At 42.1% G+C, this 20,308-nt stretch overlaps 1 protein-coding gene across 1 annotated transcript in view; it reads left to right on the forward strand.

Moving 5' to 3' along the window:
- Positions 1–20,308, forward strand: part of AOPEP (aminopeptidase O (putative)) — a 309,081-nt gene that overhangs the window by 17,820 nt on the left and 270,953 nt on the right. The window contains exon 3 of the mRNA XM_021677941.1: positions 15,120–15,273. Within this exon, the coding sequence (XP_021533616.1) occupies positions 15,120–15,273 (154 nt within the window). The remainder of the gene's footprint in view (positions 1–15,119; positions 15,274–20,308) is intronic.

The following is a 20,308-nucleotide window of genomic DNA, read 5'->3' on the forward strand; positions in this document are numbered from 1 at the left end:
TACTTTTACCTCTCCTGTGGATTCATATAAATGGAGTTATTCTGTGTGTACTTTTTTGTGTCAGGCTTCTTTGGCTCTACATGTTTGTGACATGCATCCATATTGTTATAGGTGGCAATAGTTTATTCTCTTTTAAAGAAATTGATGGGGGCATCTAGCTGGCTCAGCATGTGACTCTGATTTCAGGGTTTTAAGTTTGAGCCCCATGTTGGGGTAGAGTTTACTTAAATTTTTTTTTAAATAAAGAAATTGATGAATAGTCACCAATTATATGAGTAAACTGCAGTTTTTGTTTTTTTTAAATTTGCTCACCTCCTGAGAGACATTTGAATTGTTTTTGGCCATCACAAAAAAATATGCTGTGGATATTCATGTATAAGCCTTTTTGTGGATACAGATTTTCATTTCTCTTGGGTAAAAACCCAACAGTGCAATTGCTGGATCATATATGTATATTTTAGCTTTGTAAGTATCTGCCACACTAGTTCCAAAGGGACTGAATCATTTTATATTCCACTAGCAATGTAGGAGAGTCTAGCTGCTGTGCATCCTTGCAAACACTTGGTGTTGTCAGTCCTTGTAATTTCAGCCCTCTAGCTGGGTGTAAAATACTATCTCCTTGTGGTTTTAGTTTGCATTTCTCTGATGACTAGTGATGGTGAGCAACTTTTCATGTACTTACTGTACATTCTTATATCTTCCTTTAAAAAACATCTCTTCAAGTCACTTACTCATTTACTTAATGTGGGTTTTAGGTTGTTTTATTATTGGATTGTAGGACTACTTTATAGACTCTAGGTACAAGCCCTTTGTCAGATGTGTGTATTGCAAATACGTTCTCCCAGTCTGTATGGCTTGCCTTTTCTTTTCTTTAATTTTCTTTCTTTTTTAAGATTTTTATTTATTTGAGAGAGTGAGTGAGTGAGAGGGCAGGAGCAGTGGGAGAGGCAGAGGGAGAGGGAGAAGCAGACTCCCTGCTGAGCAGGGAGCCCAATACAGGGCTCCATCCCAGGACTCCGGGGTCATGACCTGAGCTGAAGGCAGATGCCCAACCCACTGAGCCATGCAGGCGCCCCTTGCCTTTTCATGTTTTACTTATACTCTGTAACACTGATTTTCTATAGAGACATTTTGTTTTTTAGTAATTACATTACAGATTTAAGTTGTTACTGTAACAGTATCTTGCAATCCTTCCTCATATTTTTTATCTTGTTACTTTGTTGTCTTTTGGTCTTACTCTGTTACACTGTCTCAGCCTGTCTTCTCATGGCTTTTTACTACTTTTTCATAGAAGTTATGTCGTATCATAATGGGAATGCCAGTTTCCTAGGCTTGTTTTCATTTCTGTAGTAAATTGATTTCTGAGGCTTTGTTCTTCCTCTGAGTCCTTAGAACAATGTTTTCTTTGACCTTTATTTTGAGTATTTTTTCTTATAGTGCTCATGGCTTTCCTCTCTGGTATGTACCAACAGACAGGAGAAAGTCTGTGGATTTCCCGTCATTCCATTCACTGTCCACTTGTGTGCTGCCTGAAACCCTCTCTCCGTTCATCACATGAGAGGTTACTGAAGCACACAGCTCCTATATCCAGGCTCCGGTGTCTCCTTGCCAGTTGTCTCATGAAGTTCTGCTGGACTCACATAGGATCTTTTTCTACCCGTGACATGCTGAATTGATTGAGTACATGAACACGACAATCTCAAGCAGGCACTGATAGCCGGACTCCTCCAGACTCCACTGCTATCTATTGTGGTTTACTTGTGTTGCCTACACCTCCCACGATGCTGTGTGGCTCTCCCTAGCCCCGCTTCACCAAGGCTACATTCTTCCTCATTCATGATTTGGCCCTGCAGTTCCCATGTAAAGGCTTGTGTTTAGCAGTGTTTCTCAAAGTTGAGCATTATTTATCTTTTCAAAGGGGGAAAAAAATCTGATTCACTGGAGTTCACTTAAATTATTTGTATTAGAATGATATTTTAGAAAGTATAAATACAAGACTAGGCATAAGCTCTTATATATTATATGTGTAATATTACATATTATAATATAATAATATTATATAGTAACTCTTACACATCTATAAAGCCAAGAAAAAATATAAATTAAACATAGACCAAACTATTAAATCAATAAAATTCAAATAAGCAACTCAATTTTAATGTAAAGATTAATATTTTGCTGAAATGAAATTGTCCCTCACAATATGAATGTAGTGCTGACAGCTTCATGAAGGTTCTCTTGAGCTTATTGGTATCTCTTCTACCCTGAGCCACGTGATGATCTTGTTCTCCACCACTTTTCTTTCATGTGTTATAAAGCTTTTGTTTACACAGCATACTGTGATGTCATCTAGCCTTTACTCACCAAAAACAACCACCTTATGTTCTTTTCTCATTATCTCTCAATAGTTAAAGCAGTGCTGCATGTCCCTATGCAGTCCTATACACTAATTCAGATGTGAACTCTGAAGTTGTTTGGTAGTCCTCAGTTATATCTGGATGATCCAGCCTGCTTGCGAAATCCGGCCCAGTGCCTGTTTTTGTAAATAAAGTTTTATTGGAACATGGCCATTGCCTATGGCTGCTTTCATGCTGCAGTGGCAGAGCTGAACTGTTGCAATAAAGACTATATGGCCTGCAAAGCCTAAAATATTTGCTGACTAGCCCTTTACAGAAAAAAAGCCTTCTGACCCCTTTGGTATCTGTCTGTCATTGTCTGTCTAGTTGAAGATTATAAAAAAATTAACACAAGAATTGACATTAAAATTTCCATGGAACATATTCATACTTATAGGAATATATCTGTGAATCTTTTTTTCAGAATTACCAATTCAGGGCAGAGTTGTAACAAAGCAGATGCTAATTGCGATTTGCTTATGTTCATACCACTTATACTTATGCAGTAGCATGGGCTTCCATTCATACTACTTATCCTTACACGATATCACGGAGCAGACTTTACCAATTTAAATGGAGGGAGGATTGAGCTAGAGTAGGAAAAAAACCTATGCCTAATATTGCAGTTCCCCTGCAGTCCACAGCTGGGTTTTTTCAAAGGACAACCAGGAAAGAGTACTAACAGAGCTCTTTGCCAGACCCTGAGGATGGAATAATGTCTCCAAATATCCCTGCACTCCTTAGAGGAAAAGAGTATGTGGCTACAAGATGATACTATTTCCTTTCCAAGTTATGTTTTCTAGATTGTAGATTGGTCTCCTAGGACCTCCACTCTGCACAGTGCCCTTTTAAAACGATGAGCTGTCCTTGAAAACACTAGCCGAAAACCCGACCCACAAGTCACAGTTTCCATCACAATAACACATCGACGTGATTAGCACATTTGCCGGGCACCAGCTGATTTCCCGAAAAAAGCAAAGCACCTGGGAGCAGCATAATGTAATGAGGCAGATACCAGCGACAGAAATGACAGCAGCCCTTCAGCAGGGGACGGAAATCAGAAGACGGACCTCTGAGTTCTTGCTACATGGGGGAAATCATTCCTCCTAGCTGTTTATTAAAAGAAGGCTAATGGTTTAGATTGTAGCTTGATGACCATCATAAGAATTTTATTAGCTAGAAGTCACCCACCTTTTTTTCAAGAAGGCTACATCAAAGCTATAGATTTAGATTGACTTGTTTGGCTCCTTTATTATTTAACTTCCTTAGCATAATTTCATTCGGGCGGGCAGAAATGTTAGCCTGTGTGTTATCATCGGCCTATATTCCCTGCCGAAATGTAGCTCGACTATTAAGCACAGAGACCCCACACCCAAAAAAGTGCTTTGTATGTAATAGGTGCTCGATACTTGGTTGAATAAATGTGTTCTGTGTAATCAGATAGAAGTAATATGTTCATGGAGGGAGCATTTAAAAGCACTACTGAATAGTAAAAATGATTTCCGGGTCATTTCTGCAGTTATGCTTCTGCTTAGAGTTTATATGCCTTTTCTCTAGGCTCAATAGATTTTAAAAGAAAAAACTGGCATACTACAGCCTGTTTTTCCCTGTTTGGCAATTCTTTTGTTTAATGTTATTTTATTTTTGCAGGTCTAATTTAGTGTATTCCTGCTTCCTAGAAAAATAAAACATTCCACTTATTTTTTATGGAAAGCCTCAAGTAAATGAGCAAAACTAACTTAAGCTCCTTACAAATGTAAGAGAAGAAGCATATGAACAAGTGAAAGGTGTTAAAAACTCTGTGTGCCCTCACATAGTATCTGATTTCATTTTTCTGTGCAAAAGTAAGAGACTGTAGACATTACTTCATCCTGGGCAAAACGCTACTCTGGCCTGCCCAATAGACCAACTCTCTGACATTCTCTCTCTTGACTTTGTGTGGGAAATTCCAAGAAAAAGCCAAGATTTCAGGGTCCAGACCCTCCTGTGTGCAATTGAAAGCCAACTTTCTTTCCTCTTGATGGCTCAAAATGAGCAATACTATTTAGACTGCTCCCACAGTATGCGAGCAGGAATTACGTATAAGGAAATAGTAACGTAAAAGACATTTAGGAATGGTTATGATTAAGAGTTTTCATCACAAAGAGAGAATGCAAAGTAGAGAAAGCTCCTTGTTTCTAGAACTGAGGAAATGTTATTCTGGGCACATACATTATGTTTCAAGGGGTAGGAGTACGGAGTGAATGCATTCATCTTTTCTCTTTAGAAAGCTACTGGTGATTGAGACTGTTTTTCTCTGTTACCCCCCTCATAAAGTCTCACATCAGGCCCTGGCACTTTCCAAATCTTTGTCAGTTTGTGATTTGCTTTTGACTAGTTCTTGCTTGCCCTCCTCATGCTGAACTTAACCATATTTGGCATTTGGGAGAGTCATCATGATTTCTTTTGGATAATGATGACTCCGGCAGGCGTGTTCCAATTCTTTTTGCTCTGGATTTTTGTCTTAGGCTTGATATTTATGGGTTTTCTCCTGTGAGTAAAGTTCGAAAGTGTATCTGTGACCATCTGGAGCAGTAGGCTTTGGTGTCTAGTACCCACTTGGTACTTAAGTTTAAGGGGAACCAGGTAATCTGTGGCACAGGTCAGAACGGTGCGTGAGATTTGGAAGAACAAGCCTGGTGCAGGGTATTCCTTTAGGGATTCATTAGCCACGAGGGAAAACCTCAAAACCTATGGAGGCGCTTGTGTTCTCAGTTCGGTAGGTGGCGCCCTTTTACCTGGTTCACAAGAATGATCTTGAAGGTCATTCTCTTCTGGGTCTCCTGTGCCGCAGGCAGTACCATGTTGTGGGGAAGGAAAGCCGAAGCCCTGCTGGGTGGCATCGGTGCTTGAGAAGCGGTGGCATGACCTGGCACATGGCCCCAGTTAGGCAGTGCTGGCGCATACCAGCCCAGAGCATTCTTACTGTCTCCTTTATTCTGGTGCCAGTTCCCGCCCTTGAGCAACAGCAGAGAAGAACTAACGAAAGACAGTCACGCCATGGGTATTCAAGAGGGTGGCACTAACTCATAAAACCAGAACGTGTAGACTCAGCAACTAAAAAGTAGTGAAAGAGAAAGGGCTGGGGTTGGCTGAAAGACCCAAGCACTGGGCAAGGAAACCAAGGACCTTTCCCTCCTTTTTGTGTATCCATTATTATAAGAAATACACAAAATGTAGAAAACTGCACATTGTGTATGGTGTGACTATATACATACACTTAGAAATACACATTTCCCTATATACACGTGTCCCTATACATATTAAGCATCTTGAATTTGTGATAAAAAGATATTCCAAAATCATGAAATAGCTTGATGTATGGAATGGTTTGGGCCGGAAACTCTGAAATTAAGAGTGATGAGTCAGTGGTGAGGTAGGAAATAAGCAAGGACTACAGAAGAATTGAGGAAAGAAATCTGATATGTTAAGTAAAAGCATGTATCAATCCAATGTTTCCAAATGCTTCATGTTATTTGTCTAACTTACAGTGCAAGAGTTTAAAAGATAGAGTGAATGCTTTTAATAGGAAGAATTTAAGTGCTTGTTTTAATTTGCAGTGAAAACAATAACTCTTTACATACAGAAAATACTGTGAGATGTTTATCTTTGCAAAGATAAATAATCTGCTTTTGCCCCTGTAGAAGCAGAATGGTTGTGGATGGTGTGGCTGTATTTTTACAATGTGTTTTGTGAGTATTTCCAAGACTCCCCTAGGAACAGGACAGTGACTTTCCATACATTTACGTATTTAATTTACTATTCGTGAAATAGTTAAAAAAATATATTAAAATTTTTTTTCTTTTTATAAGAATGATATTCCCAAATTCTTAGCAAAGTTTTTCACAGGTTTGGCAGAAAAGGTTCTCTCTCCCCCCGTGGACTGATTCCATCATGTTCTTCCTTTCTCCTCTTCAGCCTTCCTCCCTTAGAAAATAGAATCTTCAAAACTATTCATAGGACAGTTTTTTTTTTTATGTGATAAATAAGAAAATAATTAAGGCAATTGTTTTAATACTCCCTAGTTAGAAGAATTTTCAAAACTAAATTTTAAATTGCCTCTTATGATTTGAAAAGTGACCCATTTCAAATCCTTCACCTACCTACAAAAAATACAATTATCTCATATTTTTTCTGAAGAAAATTTCAGACCCGTTTTGGGACATGACCATTTCTATTTGGATCTTGTAGCAGCTGCTATTGTGAGTATAAGAACAATACTTGATATGATGTATCTGTCTTACTAGTGAGACAATCAGAGTGTAAGAATTTTCCACCCTAAATAAGTTCCAGTTTGAGAAGGTAGTGTAGGGGTATTCAGGAACTTTCTGAGGAGGCCCAGAAGGGAGGCGAGATGGGTGGCTGCTCAAGCCTGCTCGGTTAGGGAGTGCCACTTCCTTTGGGCCTCTTCCTACCTCCCCCCTCCCTGTTAGTCTTGCTAATGAATCCGGCCTGGCCGTGAAATCATCCAGTGGTGTGATGGGCTTCTGGCCTTTGCAGAGGAAAAACTCTGGGTTAATTCAAGTACAGCGTGTTCTCTTTGTTTTGCAGCTGGTGTAGCAAGGGAGTCTAGGGCAAGTGGATTGAATCAAAAAGGAAAATGAAGGCATTCACTGTCTATTTCATTGAGGATGGCTCATTTAAAGTAAACACCATTTAAATAGTCTCCAAATGGCCCATTCTATATGAAGTCATACAGGATGCCCCCTTTGGGCTGTCATTCTCCTTTAAATGGATCGCTTTGTGTGCACTGCGTTTTAATGCCATTCAACCTTAAACCCCATATGTGGGCCTCATCAGGCCACAGGCTTCGGTGCACATGTGGCAGCCATACCTTCAACATTCTTTGTCTCTGCCTCCAGACAGTCAGCCCCAGCAACAGGGGGAGGGAGTTGTAAAGACAACAGCAGTTAACATTTCTTCAACACTTATTATGTGCCAATTTACTATGTCTAGTGATTTCTCTATATATTATCTAATTTAATCCTCACATAATCCTAGGGGGCAGATACTATGATTATTCCCTTGTTACAGACGAGGAGATTGATGCATAGAGAGATTAAGCAATGTGCCCACATTGGTAAGTGTGGCTCCGGGAATTGAACCCCAGCAGTCAGATTCCAGAGCTGGAGCTCAGTCAATGGATATATTCAGAAGAAATAAGCTCTCATCAATTCTACCTTTGCAAGGTAGGTTTATCCCAAACAATAGATAATCCAGAAATGATTTCTCTTTGTCTTTGGAATGCATGCTCTGCTTTCTGGGGGCAGGAATTCCACCTTGTTACTTGCATTTTTCCGCAGTCGGGCTTGAGGATGAGATCGGGTATTCCTTGAGCACCTAGCTCCCTGTGGCAGTGGGCAGTCTTCATACAAGATTGGGCTCAGTGGAATAATCCATTAACAGACAACCCAAATGAGGCTTTCCTACCAGACATGCCTTCATAGTAAGAAACTAGTAAAAACCTCCCCCGGAGAAATGGAAGCATTCAGTTGTCACAGCAGTGGCTCTAGTCTTCACCCAGGGTTGGGCAAGAATCCCAGGGCTGGACAGCTTTGGGGAGCTTCTGTGAAGGGTCCAGCCAGGGTCTCTGGGAAGTGTGTTCCTAGCCAGTTCCTATTTGCCACCCCCCCCTTTGAGCGGATCAAAGTTTAACTGTTTAACTGTCACTTGGTAACCTAGAAAACTTTTTTTTTTTTTGCTGTGAAAGCTTGAAGTATGAAATGGTTTATTCCAAATGAGCTCTAGTAAGTAGAGGAACTTTAAGAATCTTAAAAGATGAAAAATCTTGGGGCGCCTGGGTGGCTCAGTCGTTAGGCGTCTGCCTTCGGCTCAGGTCATGATCTCTCAGGGTCCTGGGATCGAGCCCCGCATCGGGCTCCTTGCTCTGCGGGAAGCCTGCTTCTCCCTCTCCTGCTCCCTCTGCTTGTGTTCCCTCTCTCGCTGTCTCTCTCTCTATCAAATAAATAGATGAAATCTTTAAAAAAAAAAAAAAAGATGAAAAGTCTTGAGGGTAGTATATAGAAGAAAATCATCTTGAACATTTAAAATATGGGTTTGGGTGATGTTTTCAATACATGCCCCCCCATCCTTTTCTTTCCATTGTTTAACTTCAGAGAAGACTACAAGGGAGCAATGGCAGTTCTGAAATATTTGTGCTGGACTTAACTGAGATTCTGCTACCACTTTTGCTGTCTTACTCCCAAACCTCAGGTCATTTAAGGTTTCTGCCTTAAAAGAAAAAACCCATTAATGTCATTCCTCTCCCCTGCCACATCTTTCTAGGGCTTCTAACACCCTCCCCACATCCCCTCTAGGATACAGACATTCTGGTAAAGGCTCTGGGACAGGATGTGATTTGGGTACTCTCTGTGACCTTGTGCAGCCATCTAACAGATACCCCTTATTCCATTAGCACTGTTCTCTCTGGAAAGCAGTTCTAGTGCCTCCTGTTTCCATAAGTCTCCTCTTGCCCATGTGCCAGATGTATGGTACAAGAACCGGAGGGACAGCAAAAATTGGGTCAACACTTCGATGCAGATTGTAGGGAGAAAACCTATTGTGTACATGGTTTCATTCTTGTCCCTCCCAGCTTTAATTGACATATAACGTTGTTTAGGGGATACAGTGTCATGATTTGATGTGTGTATATGTTGCAAAATGATTACCACAATAAAGTTAGTCAACACATCCATCACCTCATGTAATTATAATTTTTTTTTGTTTTGAAAACTTTTAAGATCTACTCTCTTAGCAACTTCCAAATATACAATATGGTACAGTATTGTTAACTAGAGTCACCTTGCCGTACATTACATCCCCAGAACTTATTTATCATATAACTGGAAGTTTGTACCCTTTGACCCCCTTCACCCATTTCTCTGCTACCTCCCCTGCCTCCCAACCGCTGGCAGCCACCAGTAAGATTACTGGTTTCTATGAGTTTGATGGGTTTTTTAGATTCCACAAATATGTGAGATCATTCACTATTTGTCTCTCTCTGTCTGACATATTTCACTTAGCATAATGCCTTCAGTGTCCATCCATGTTGTCCAAGTGGCAGGATTTCCTTTCTTTATGGCTGAGTAGTTTTCCATTGTGCATATATACTATACTTTCTTTATCCATTCTTCTGTTGATGGACACTGAGGTTGTTTGTGTCTTGGCCATGTGAATAATGTTGCAGTGAACATAGGAATGTCGAAATCGCTTTGAGATAGTGATTTCATATCCTTCAGGTGTATACCCAGAAGAGGCATTGCTGGATCCTGTGGTAGTTTTATTTTTAATTTTTTGAGGAACTTCTATACCATTTTCCATAGTTGGTGCACCAGGTTACGTTCCCAACAACGGTGCACAAGGGTTCCTTTGCTCCACATTCTCACTAGCACTTCTTGTTTTCTTGCCTTTTTGATACCAGCCATTCTGACAGGTAGGAGGCCATATCTCACTGTGGTTTTGATTTGCATTTCCCTGATGATGCGTGATATTGAGCACCTTGCATGTACCTGTTGGCAATTTGAATATCTCCTTTGGTAAAATGTCTATTCAGGTTCTTTACTCTTTTTAATAATATTTTTTGCTATTGAGTTGTACGAGTTCTTTATATATTTTGGATATTAATTCTGTATCAGATATGTGGTTTGCAAATATTTTCTCCCATTCTGTAGGTTGCCCTTTCATTTTGTTGATGGTTTTTGTTTTGCCGTGCAGAGCTTTTTAGTTTGGTTTGATGGAGTCCCGCTTGTTTATTTTTGCTGTTGTTGCTTGTGCTTGTCATGTCATATCCAAAAAAATCATTGCCAGTGTTTTATTCTTAAAAGGATTTTTTGACAGGCTGGTGCCTCTTCCTTATCTCTAGATTGTCTCTTCCTTCTGAGGTATATTTTAGCATTTTAATATTACCTCAGGACCAAAAATATCATTCTTTTTTTCTTAAGATGAACTTTTAATTAATTGACTGATTATTTTTATTTTTTTTATACTAGAAAGGCACATATTCAAAGAGTGAAATAGTTCTATTGGGTTTATTATACTCCTCCCTGAAATAACAGTCCTTAGTACCTCTACTGTATTTCTTCTGTTTCAGAAGTAACCACTTTCACCTGTTTTATTTAGCTAATTATCTGATATATATATATATATATATATATATATATATATATATATATATGTCCATATTGTTCAGTAAGATGCATGATTGTTCTGGGTTGATCTTCCCACTATGGCAGATAAGGATTTAGCTCTCTCCACCCTACCATCACACACATACCCCCTGCCCCAAATCCTATCTTCCCGATATAATTAATATCATAACCTTGATTAGAACAGTATTCTTTATTTATATTATTATATCTATGCTATTAAAAGCTGAGTCTTGTACAACTTTGATTACATTATTATTTCTGTACAACGTGTTTGTTTTTCATGGGGTTAATCATTGTGTTATTGTTTGTTTTTCCTTCTGGGTTGGTTTTTCTAAGTATTTACCAACCCCAAAGGCTTTGAAAGTTGTTTAAATCTGCTAAGATGCTCAAATACATCAAGTCTTCTATCAGTTTTCTCCTCCTGAAGCAGTCTCTCTCCGGGCTCTGAAGGTGCTCTGAAGAGCGGGGTTGCTCTCTCTGCTGGGCCTATAGCCGGCTCCTGGGATCGCCCTGCTCCATTATTCTACAGGTTCCCTGTGCTTCTCTCGTGTATTGGCTTGTCTGCCTTCCTCTTGGTTTACTATATCTTTTTGAAGCATATTTTACGTACTTAAGTAGCTTCCAGAGAATAGAATACGTGGGAGGTGAATTTTTTGTGAAACTGCATGTCAGAAAATGTCCTTATTATATGTGATTTTTTTTTCCTCTTTCTGGAAGCTTGTGGAATCTTGTCTTTGTCCCTAGGGTTCTGAATTTCATAACGATGTATCTCGATGTGGATTGATTTGTATCCAGTGTCCTGGGTGTTATGTGCCCTCTGAAGTTGGAAGCTCATGGCCTCTTAAACTTGGGGAGATTTCCTCAATTTTTTTAATTGATGCTTTTTCCCCTTCTATTTTCTCTGTTGTCTTTTTCTGAAACTTCTATTACTTGGATATTGGACCTGCTGAGAGGGTTTCTATTTTTCCCTCTTTTTTTTCCCTTTTGCTCCACTTTCTGAGAGACTTCACCAGCTTTATATTCCATCTCACACCTTTATTGAGTTTTTCTTTTTCTTCTATCATGTGTTTCATTCTCTTTACTTTGGAATGCTCCTTTTTTATATGATACTATTCTTATTTCAGTACGGCAATACTCAGCTCTTAGTGTTTGGTGTTCTTTGAAGTTTTCTTCTTGTATGACCATTGACCTTCAACTTGCTTGTTTCTGTTTGTTTTGGTCTCTCAGTGTCACAGCAGGGGCTTTCTAGAGGTCCTGGAGGTACTTGATTTGTCTGTAGGCATTTAGGAACGGGGGACTAAAATGCTGATTGGAAGCTCTGAGTGCCTGCGTAGGGCTTCTCAACCATGAGCTTCACCATAGGCTGATCACAGGACACCTCCCATGTGAGTCTCGTTAGTTGTCTGCTCTTGGGCTGTTCAGTGTTTTTTTCATTCCTCTGCCTGGAGGGTAAAAGCCTGATTGCCTGCATTCTGGGAGCCAACTAAGAGAAGATGGCTGGTGGTCTCAGCATCTGATATGCATATGTTCATTTAATCCCATTCATTTGCCCTCAACTGTGCTGTTTTCCCCCTCCTCCCCCTCACACCGCCCCCAGTCTAGAGGCCTTCTCTTACTCTCTGTATAAAATGAATCTCCAGTTATTTACTGGGGCTTTGGGGGATGGGGAAATAGCCCACATTAGGGGTAGAGTTACTTAAAAATAAAAATATATAAAAAAAAATCCCTTTACTATCCTTCATTTGGTTTTGGGAGGAAACAAACGTAGCCTCCTGTGTGCAGCCTTCCATTTGTACCTAAATGCCTCACCATTGCTGTTTATTTACTGATGCCCAAGTGACTGAAGCTTTTAAAAGGGATATTCAGTGGCCCATGGTAAATGCTACAAAGTATCCTTCAGAGAAAGAATGACCAGACCACAGCCCTTTGATTAAGAGAATTCGGTTAGTCAACATTTTTCTTTTAAACCGAGGCTGTTCAGAAGATTTAGTTCCTCACCCACAACTCCTTTCCTCTTCTTTCATCTGCACCCTCCCTGCCCCCCCAGCTTCTCATTGTGTTGCCCAGTCCAAATTGAAGTTCTTGTGGGGCGACCTTGGGGAGGCATCAGGTTGCAGAGGATGAGGTAGTGAAGGGAAGGTGAAAAAACGAGGGAGGTGGGCTCAGGGCAGCACGTCGTGTGGGATCCATGTCATGCTTTTATCCAGACTGCTGTGACTGCCTCTGCCCCCTTCTTACTGGCTGGGGGTCAGAGCCGCAGTGCTCTTTAAAGCCATGGCTTCTTTTAAGCTCAGTAGAAACTACACACATCACTGGACTGGCTCAAACATCACCGGATTTGGTTATCTCTTTAAAGAGGAACGTGCCTTCAGCTTCTTAGCTGTGGAGAGAGTGATGTGAAGCGTAGCCACTCTGACTCCAGAAACAGGATGACCTTAGAAGCAAGCTGGAGAGCATGGTTTCTGGTAGTTCTGAGCCTGCCCTTCTATATTCCTTCTTTAAATATCTCCTCTAGTGACTTCAAAACTTGATGTCATGTCATACGTATTCAAACTTGATATCATATGTTTTCCCCTTATGTTTAAATCTTTGTTTCCTATTTAAAATTTTGTTTCTCTTTTCTTTAAATCTTTCAACAAGTATTTATTGAGCAGCCATATCTGCCAGGTCCTGGGATCGACACAGTCCCTGCCCTCATGGGCTTAGGTCCTGGCAGAGGCCCAGTGCAAAGCCTTGGGCTGGTGGGATGGGGCAGTGGGAGGTGCAAAGGGCAACAGATGCTTCCTCGTTTTGGGCAAAGAGGCCCGGGGATGTGAGGAGCCGTGGCCCGAATGAATCCCAGTCATGCCCTTTCCAGGGAAGAGGGCTGACGTCTCCCTGCTGAGTCCATGCAGCCATTAAAATTTTGTTTTTTATTGGAGGAGTTCTGTAATGTATTTTTTTGGATCTAAGTTAGTAGAGTTTCAGGGGATAATAAATAATGACCCCTCCACCTTCCTGAGTTCAAAATTAGTTGAGAGACAAAGAAGACAAGCATAGGGAGATAAAAATCTAACCTTTATTATTGATTTTTACCAGTAAAACAAATTGAAAAAGGCCATGTTAGGTCTTCTGGCCAGTATGGGCATGTTACTATTTCGCCCCTGTATTTGACATCTAATCCACTCACCGACCAAATTGGACAATCGTAGGCCATGAGTATCTGACCATCTAAAACCTTTAACAAGACCGAGAGGAATAGCTCCTGCAAAGGAGTTAGTAAGGGGCTGAAAGAGAGGCTAGAGGTATTCATGTAATGGAAGTTCCCTCCATGGAACATGAGGAGAGGAGAAGTGTGTTCCATACATGGGGAGATATCAGTTTCCCTGAAGGCACACCATCAATTTATAGCAGATGCTCAGGAAAAAAAAAATACTGTATTAGATCAGGTTGTATGACACATTCAGATTTCAGAAACATTAAAAGCATTTTGCCATCTTAGAAGTCAGGAAGGATAGTGTTATAAGCTATCAATTGTTTGTTCTTTCGGTAAACACCTTCACTACGTTTGGCCTGAGTGGTGTGCACACCCTCAGCTGGGGCAGGGAGCCCCTGCTGAAATTCCAGGCCTGTTACAAACTAGCTGGGAGTCCTTGGCTCCCCTGAACCTCTCTAGGCCTGGTTTTCATCTGCTCAATGAGGAAGGGAGACCAGCCCAATACATGAACAGATAAAAAGGATGAGGGATAAACCTAGGCTTCCACAGCTAATTAGTTTCAGAGTTGGGACTAAAACCCAAGTATCTTCCATCCCTAGTCTCACTGTTCTCTACCATATCCAGTTCAGACTGATTCTTAAATTGAATATATACAAAACAGTTTAGCACCACAGAAGCGATCATTCATTTGTTCATTCATTTATTTATTCGTTCAACAGAGCATCTTTTTTTGTGCCAAATACTGTGCTAAGCAATAAGTATGAAGAAAACATGTTCTTGGGGTGCCTGGGTGGCTCAGTCGGTTAAGCGTCTGCCTTCGGCTCAGGTCATGATCCCGGGGTCCTGGGATCAAGTCCCGCATTGGGCTCCCTGCTCAGCGAGGAACCTCCTTCTCCCTCTCCCTCTGCCTGCAGCTCCCCCTGCTTGTGCTCTCTCTCTCTCTCTGCCAAATAAATAAATAAATAAAATCTTAAAAAAAAAAAAGAAAACACGTTCTTGTCTCTCTAACAGCATGCAGCCTGTGCCCTTAACGTGTTTGCAGCCCTTATGTGACCACCTCAAGTACGACCCTTTACTTATAGCCTCACTTGAAGTGCTTCAAACTGACCCCAGGTCTTCAAGGAGATACAGACCTCCTTGGCTGCCCTGAAACCGTCAGCCCTCTGTGCTCTCCCCGAGACCTACAGTGATGCCCCTGCGGTAGATATGACCCACCCCCAAGAATAGCTCGTACCATCTTAGCACACAAGTTCTTCAAGCGCCTAAAGAGAAAAGCTACAGAGTGAGGTCCAGAGCCGTGCACTGGCCTCATTATGGTTGTTTCTCTCCTTCTGTTTCTAGGGTGCGCAAGCTGGCATTACTATGTAACCATGCCGATGCCAGCCTCCACCTTCACGATCGCAGTGGGCTCCTGGACAGAAATGAAGCCAGAGCCCTGCTTGTTGAAGGATCTGGCAGCAGAGAGAGCCCTCTCACCTTCCGAGGCTGACTTCAGGTTGGTATTTGGGAGCTTGCTGAAAAACAAACACTTAAGGGAGCAGTATGATGCATTTATTCCAAGCACTGGGAATGTGAGTCATTCCTGCTGAGAAGCTAAACCAAAATATGATTAATCAAAGCAAGAAAAACCCTACTGGGAGGGAAAGAGAGTTGAGAGGCAGAAATGTGGGCATATTGTTTATGCAGAAAGAAAGAGAAAAGAAGGATATATGAAGTCCTCTGTGAAGTCAGGTGAAATATTTTTATGTGTTTGGGTATGTCAACAGAATCCTCAGATTCAACACTTTCCCTCCTATACTTTTTAACTTTGGTTTTCAGTGCTTATTTGGTCAAAAACACAACTTATGAAAAGGAGTTGCTTGTCTGTTGGATTACTTTGTAGGCCACTCTGCTGTTTAGGTCCCCGGGACTGCTGTTAGTACATTTGTAGGGTCAGCCCTCCTTCAGTGGGGCTAGTCAGCCTGCTCTGAGCTCAGGACACAAGGTAGCTGTTGCAAGGCCATGGGGCAACGAGTAACCTACTGGGTCAGGACTCCATTAACTTTGGTAGTGGTTTCTTTTTTCAGAGTGATCGGAGAAAAATCTGTTTAAAGTTTTTAAAAAGCAGCACAGACCATTAGATATTCACTCACAGCCTCCCCACACGTCCAACTGTTTCTAACTTCGAGAGCCAAAAGGGAGGAGGGGAATGTCCATAGGAGGTACAAAGTGTCCAAATTGTGCATCATTGCATCATGTTCATTCCTAGGACTTTTACACCCAGCTCAGTTTAATCACTTTTCCTGTTTACACAGAGTCACTAGGTCCATTACCTTCTGGTGGAGAAAGCCCAGAGTAATGGTACAGATGGCTAGTTCATCCTTGAAAACCAACTAAGATATGCTTTTAGTGCAAATTCCTTTTGTGCCGGTTATATTTTGCCATGTTGCTTTCACTCTTACTGCAGTGGCTGCAGTGACGGTTGGTACTGTGAGGACGGAAAGCCACTGAGCCCTCTCCTATGACAGGCATGTCTTATTGCTTGTGTTTTGCTTTTTGGAGGAAGGGAGGTAGTTTCCACTTCCTGCTTAGTAACTTGCCTATTTTGGACTATCTCCCCTGAGCTATACAGAGTATCCGAGGTTGCTTCTTGGATTTTATTTATGCACGCTTGAGGGAAGAGGAGAGTTGTGGACAGAAGTGACACGTGTTACTTTCATGTGGGGATATTTAATTGCATGTGAGACCCTCAAGTGATCCCTTCCCCTGCCACTGAGCTCAGAATAGGCCTCATTTTGCAATTTCGGGTAGCCCAGATTTCTGCGTGGGAAGGACAGGTGCCCTGGAGAGTTACTTGGATCCTCAGTGGACTTGTTATGAGCAAGAAATAAACTTTTTTTGTTGTTGTTAAGCCGCTGAAACACTGGGGATGTTTGGTATTGCAACGTATCCTAGCCTATCCTGAATTGATACAGAAGTCACTGGATGTTTGAAGTCAGGGAAAGTCTTGATCTAAATGTCATCTTGGTTAGTCCTGAGAGTAAGCCTATAAGATAGATAGGCTTTATTATCACAGTTTTATAGATTAAGATACTGAGGCTTTAGACAGCAATGTGTCCGTGTTCGTATCTCTACTGAGTTTCAACACCTGGATTCCTATCTGGGCTTGACTCCTTATGGAGGTGATTCAGAATCTTACCTGGGGACATTGGGTTTTTTTGTTTTGTTTTTTTAAGATTTATTTATTTATTTTAGAGAGAGCGCACAAGCAGGAGGGGCAGAGGGAGAAGGAGGGAGAATCTCAAGCAGACTCCACGTGGAGTCCGATGTGGGGCTCGATCCCAGGATCCCGAAATCATGGCCTGAGCCAAAACCAAGAGTCGGACACTTAACTGACTGCGCCACCCAGGTGCCCCTACCTGGGGACTTTTTTTTTTTTTTTTAAGGTTTTATTTATTTGACAGAGAGAAAGACAGCCAGAGAGGGAACACAAGCAGGGGGAGTGGGAGAGGGAGAAGCAGGCTTCCCGCGGAGCAGGGAGCCCGATGTGAGGCTCGATCCCAGGACTCTGGGATCATGACCTGAGCCGAAGGCAGACGCTTAACGACTGAGCCACCCAGGCGCCCCCCTACCTGGGGACTTTTGAAAACTGTGTATGATGTCCATGCCTCACCTGGAGTCTGATCCACCTTCCTACCTGGAGAGTCAGTACCATGACTGAGTGACTGTTACTGATTGAAATGTGTCACGCTGGTACAGACGACAGAAGTTGAGAGTTCTGCCTTTGAGTGTGAAGCAGTCCGTACTGCTTGGGTAGGGTTCTCGGGGCAAAGCCATTCTTTCCTGCTCTGTGGAATAAAGACTTTGCTTGGGGTTTTCCAATTCTTCATGGTGAAGAAGCAGCCTCAGGGCTGCTTGACTGTCAGAGGAGGTGTGCAGTTGAAATCCGTGCGCCTTAGGGGAAGGCAAAGAAAGAAATGTGTTATTTTGTCCTTCTAGCCATATTCCCAGGGATATGAGGTTGGGGAGCGGGCAGCAACCATTTCTTATGTGTTCCTTCTGCTGCCCAGGGGCCACTGAGGTGGCTTTTCACCTTATTTGCATCCATAATTGTGAAGGAGGCGGCCGTGGCCACTTCATGTGGCCATTCTGGGAAGAGACGGCATCTGAAATTCCAGTTGGGGTTTAGGGGAAGGGGATCAGTATGACTCTTTTCTTGTCTTTTCAAGTTTGCAACCAGCTGTGAAACAGGCAGAAGGAGAGCACAGGGAAAGTTTTCATAATTGGCCTGAGCTCAGGACTGCTCGGGTGCACGACCTCAGTGGGCTTTCTAATACTCCGTTTCCAAGCCAGACAGACTGGCCCATCCAGTTACCTGCGCAGCTGGACTGCTGCTGTTCTCCACAGCACAGGTCCACGCAGGCTGCCTCATGGCCAGAAAGTACCCCGTCTGTGGGCAAGCAGATTGGAAAAGAGGAAGCCCAAGAGTGGCCAAGCCGATCAGAGCAGCTGGAGCCAGGTCAAAGGTGCCACTCCAGGGAGGCTCATCCTCATGTGGGAACGCGAGGCCTGGGGAATGGAGTCCTTCCCACACTCCCTTCCATGTCTGACATGCTATGACGAAGTTTCCCCTTCATTTATCACCATGCTTGTCCATCAGAAATGTACTGCTGATAAAATAATAGCTTGCATTTGCTTAATCCTTCCCTGGCTGTGTGCTTCATGTGTGCTGTCTTTAGTCATCAGAGGGTAGCTTTGTGTTTTTATCCATTAAATCTCTGGCTCCGTGCTCGGTTTGCCAACAAAGGTACTCTGAAGTGCCAACTGCAGTCGTGTTTTCGGTTATGTTCACATCTGGTTCCCTTGCCTTCCCCGCCCCCCTTTTCTACTTCAAACCTTCCTGAGACCACCAGTTCAATTCACGTAAATGTAACTTTTATAGGGGCCTTATATACCATAGGCTTTCATTTGCCTAAAGTGTTCATCTGGGTCCCAGAAATTTGGCCAAAGTATTGGTCACTGAACTTTTGATCACTGTTCATGTGGGCTAAATTATAGGAAGAACATTCCCTCTTCCAGCTCCAATTCCACACGTGTTCCAGCCCACTCTGGGTGAGCATTTTGGTAAATACATTAATTAGAAGGCATTTAGGTAAACCATTGAAAGTTTATTAATTTTCTTCGGCTGCAGCATAACCGTCTCCAGCCACAGAGGAATCTTTGTATTGTTTAACCTCTGGAGGCCTTTGTTAAAGCACTGTCTTCACTTTGGGCCCATACAGTTTAGGCACGACACGGAAACTTGGATAAAGTCCAGAGGAACTCAGCAAAAATTATTAAAAGCGTGGAAAATACGTTCCACGAAGAAGAAAAGGCATTGAGGTTGTTCATCCTAAAGAAGGGACGGCTTGGTGGGAGAAGCGGTCTTTTTGAGAGTTGTGAAGTCTATGGAAAGTGGCCTGTGGACCTTGCAGGATGAGGCCCTATTTCTGTATCTTTGAAAGGCTAGGAAAGAAGGAATGATATATAAGTCATGGGGGAAAAATACCAATTTCCAGTACACCCTTTGCTATAAGAGAAGCCTTTCCAAATCTTCTTGGCTTGGTGTGATTTCTCCAGCCCTGGCTCCCTGGTGTAGTTCAGCCTTCTGGTTTTTATAGCACATACTGCATTTTGCTTCGTAAAATCCTAGAATGCCCTAAGGAAACCCATCCAGCTTTCAGGCACAACTGCATCATCGTATATATTGACATCATTGTCAACAACTCATTGGGGGCTGGTGCTGGCATTTTGAACACTTGTGATTTTTACCGTATCCAAGCATCTACTCTGCTTGCTAAAATATGTTAATAAATTGTCTAAACATCTTACTGTGTCACTGTACTCATCAGAATTTTAAATTTTTTCTTCCAACAAAACTGTAAACTCCTCAAAGGTAGGGTTGGAAATTTATTCATATGTCTGTACATGGCATACCTTTGGGGTGCCTTGAGTAGAGCAAGAATGCAGGAAATAATTACTAAATTGTCAGGTTGAACGGTGAAAAAAGGACATGCATTCCCAGGGGAAACTTCCAGTGATTCCTTTTGAGCCTATGACAGGGAAATGTCTGTGTCAGCTACTTTCAATACATCTCGTTCTCGAAACAAGAGGAGGGCTGAAGGAGAGAATCTCTTTAGGCAACTTCCAACCTTGTGATTCTGAGTGAAACGTGGTCACCCTTCTTCCGTGGAGAAACCTCTTGTAAAATAATTTCAGCCCAGCAATCGTAGGAGAGGGAACCAATGTTCTGGTTCCCATCATTTACCAGCCTAATATTTATTTCACCAGTTCTTCCCACTCTTGGCAATATTAATGGGCAACATTGACAAGGAGGAGCAGGAAACCAGAGAACCACAGAGCAGCTGAGCTCAGCTTCTAGAAAAATCCAGGACCCAAATTTACTCAAGAAGATTAATGCAGTATGTGGGGAAGGAAGGTTGGGAGGGAGGAGCTTATGATGACTCACGATGTGATGAAAAGAATAGTTCTTATTCCTTAGGAATGTTGTG

This window comes from Neomonachus schauinslandi, chromosome 13 (assembly GCF_002201575.2).
Source record: "Neomonachus schauinslandi chromosome 13, ASM220157v2, whole genome shotgun sequence".
NCBI lineage: Eukaryota > Metazoa > Chordata > Mammalia > Carnivora > Phocidae > Neomonachus > Neomonachus schauinslandi.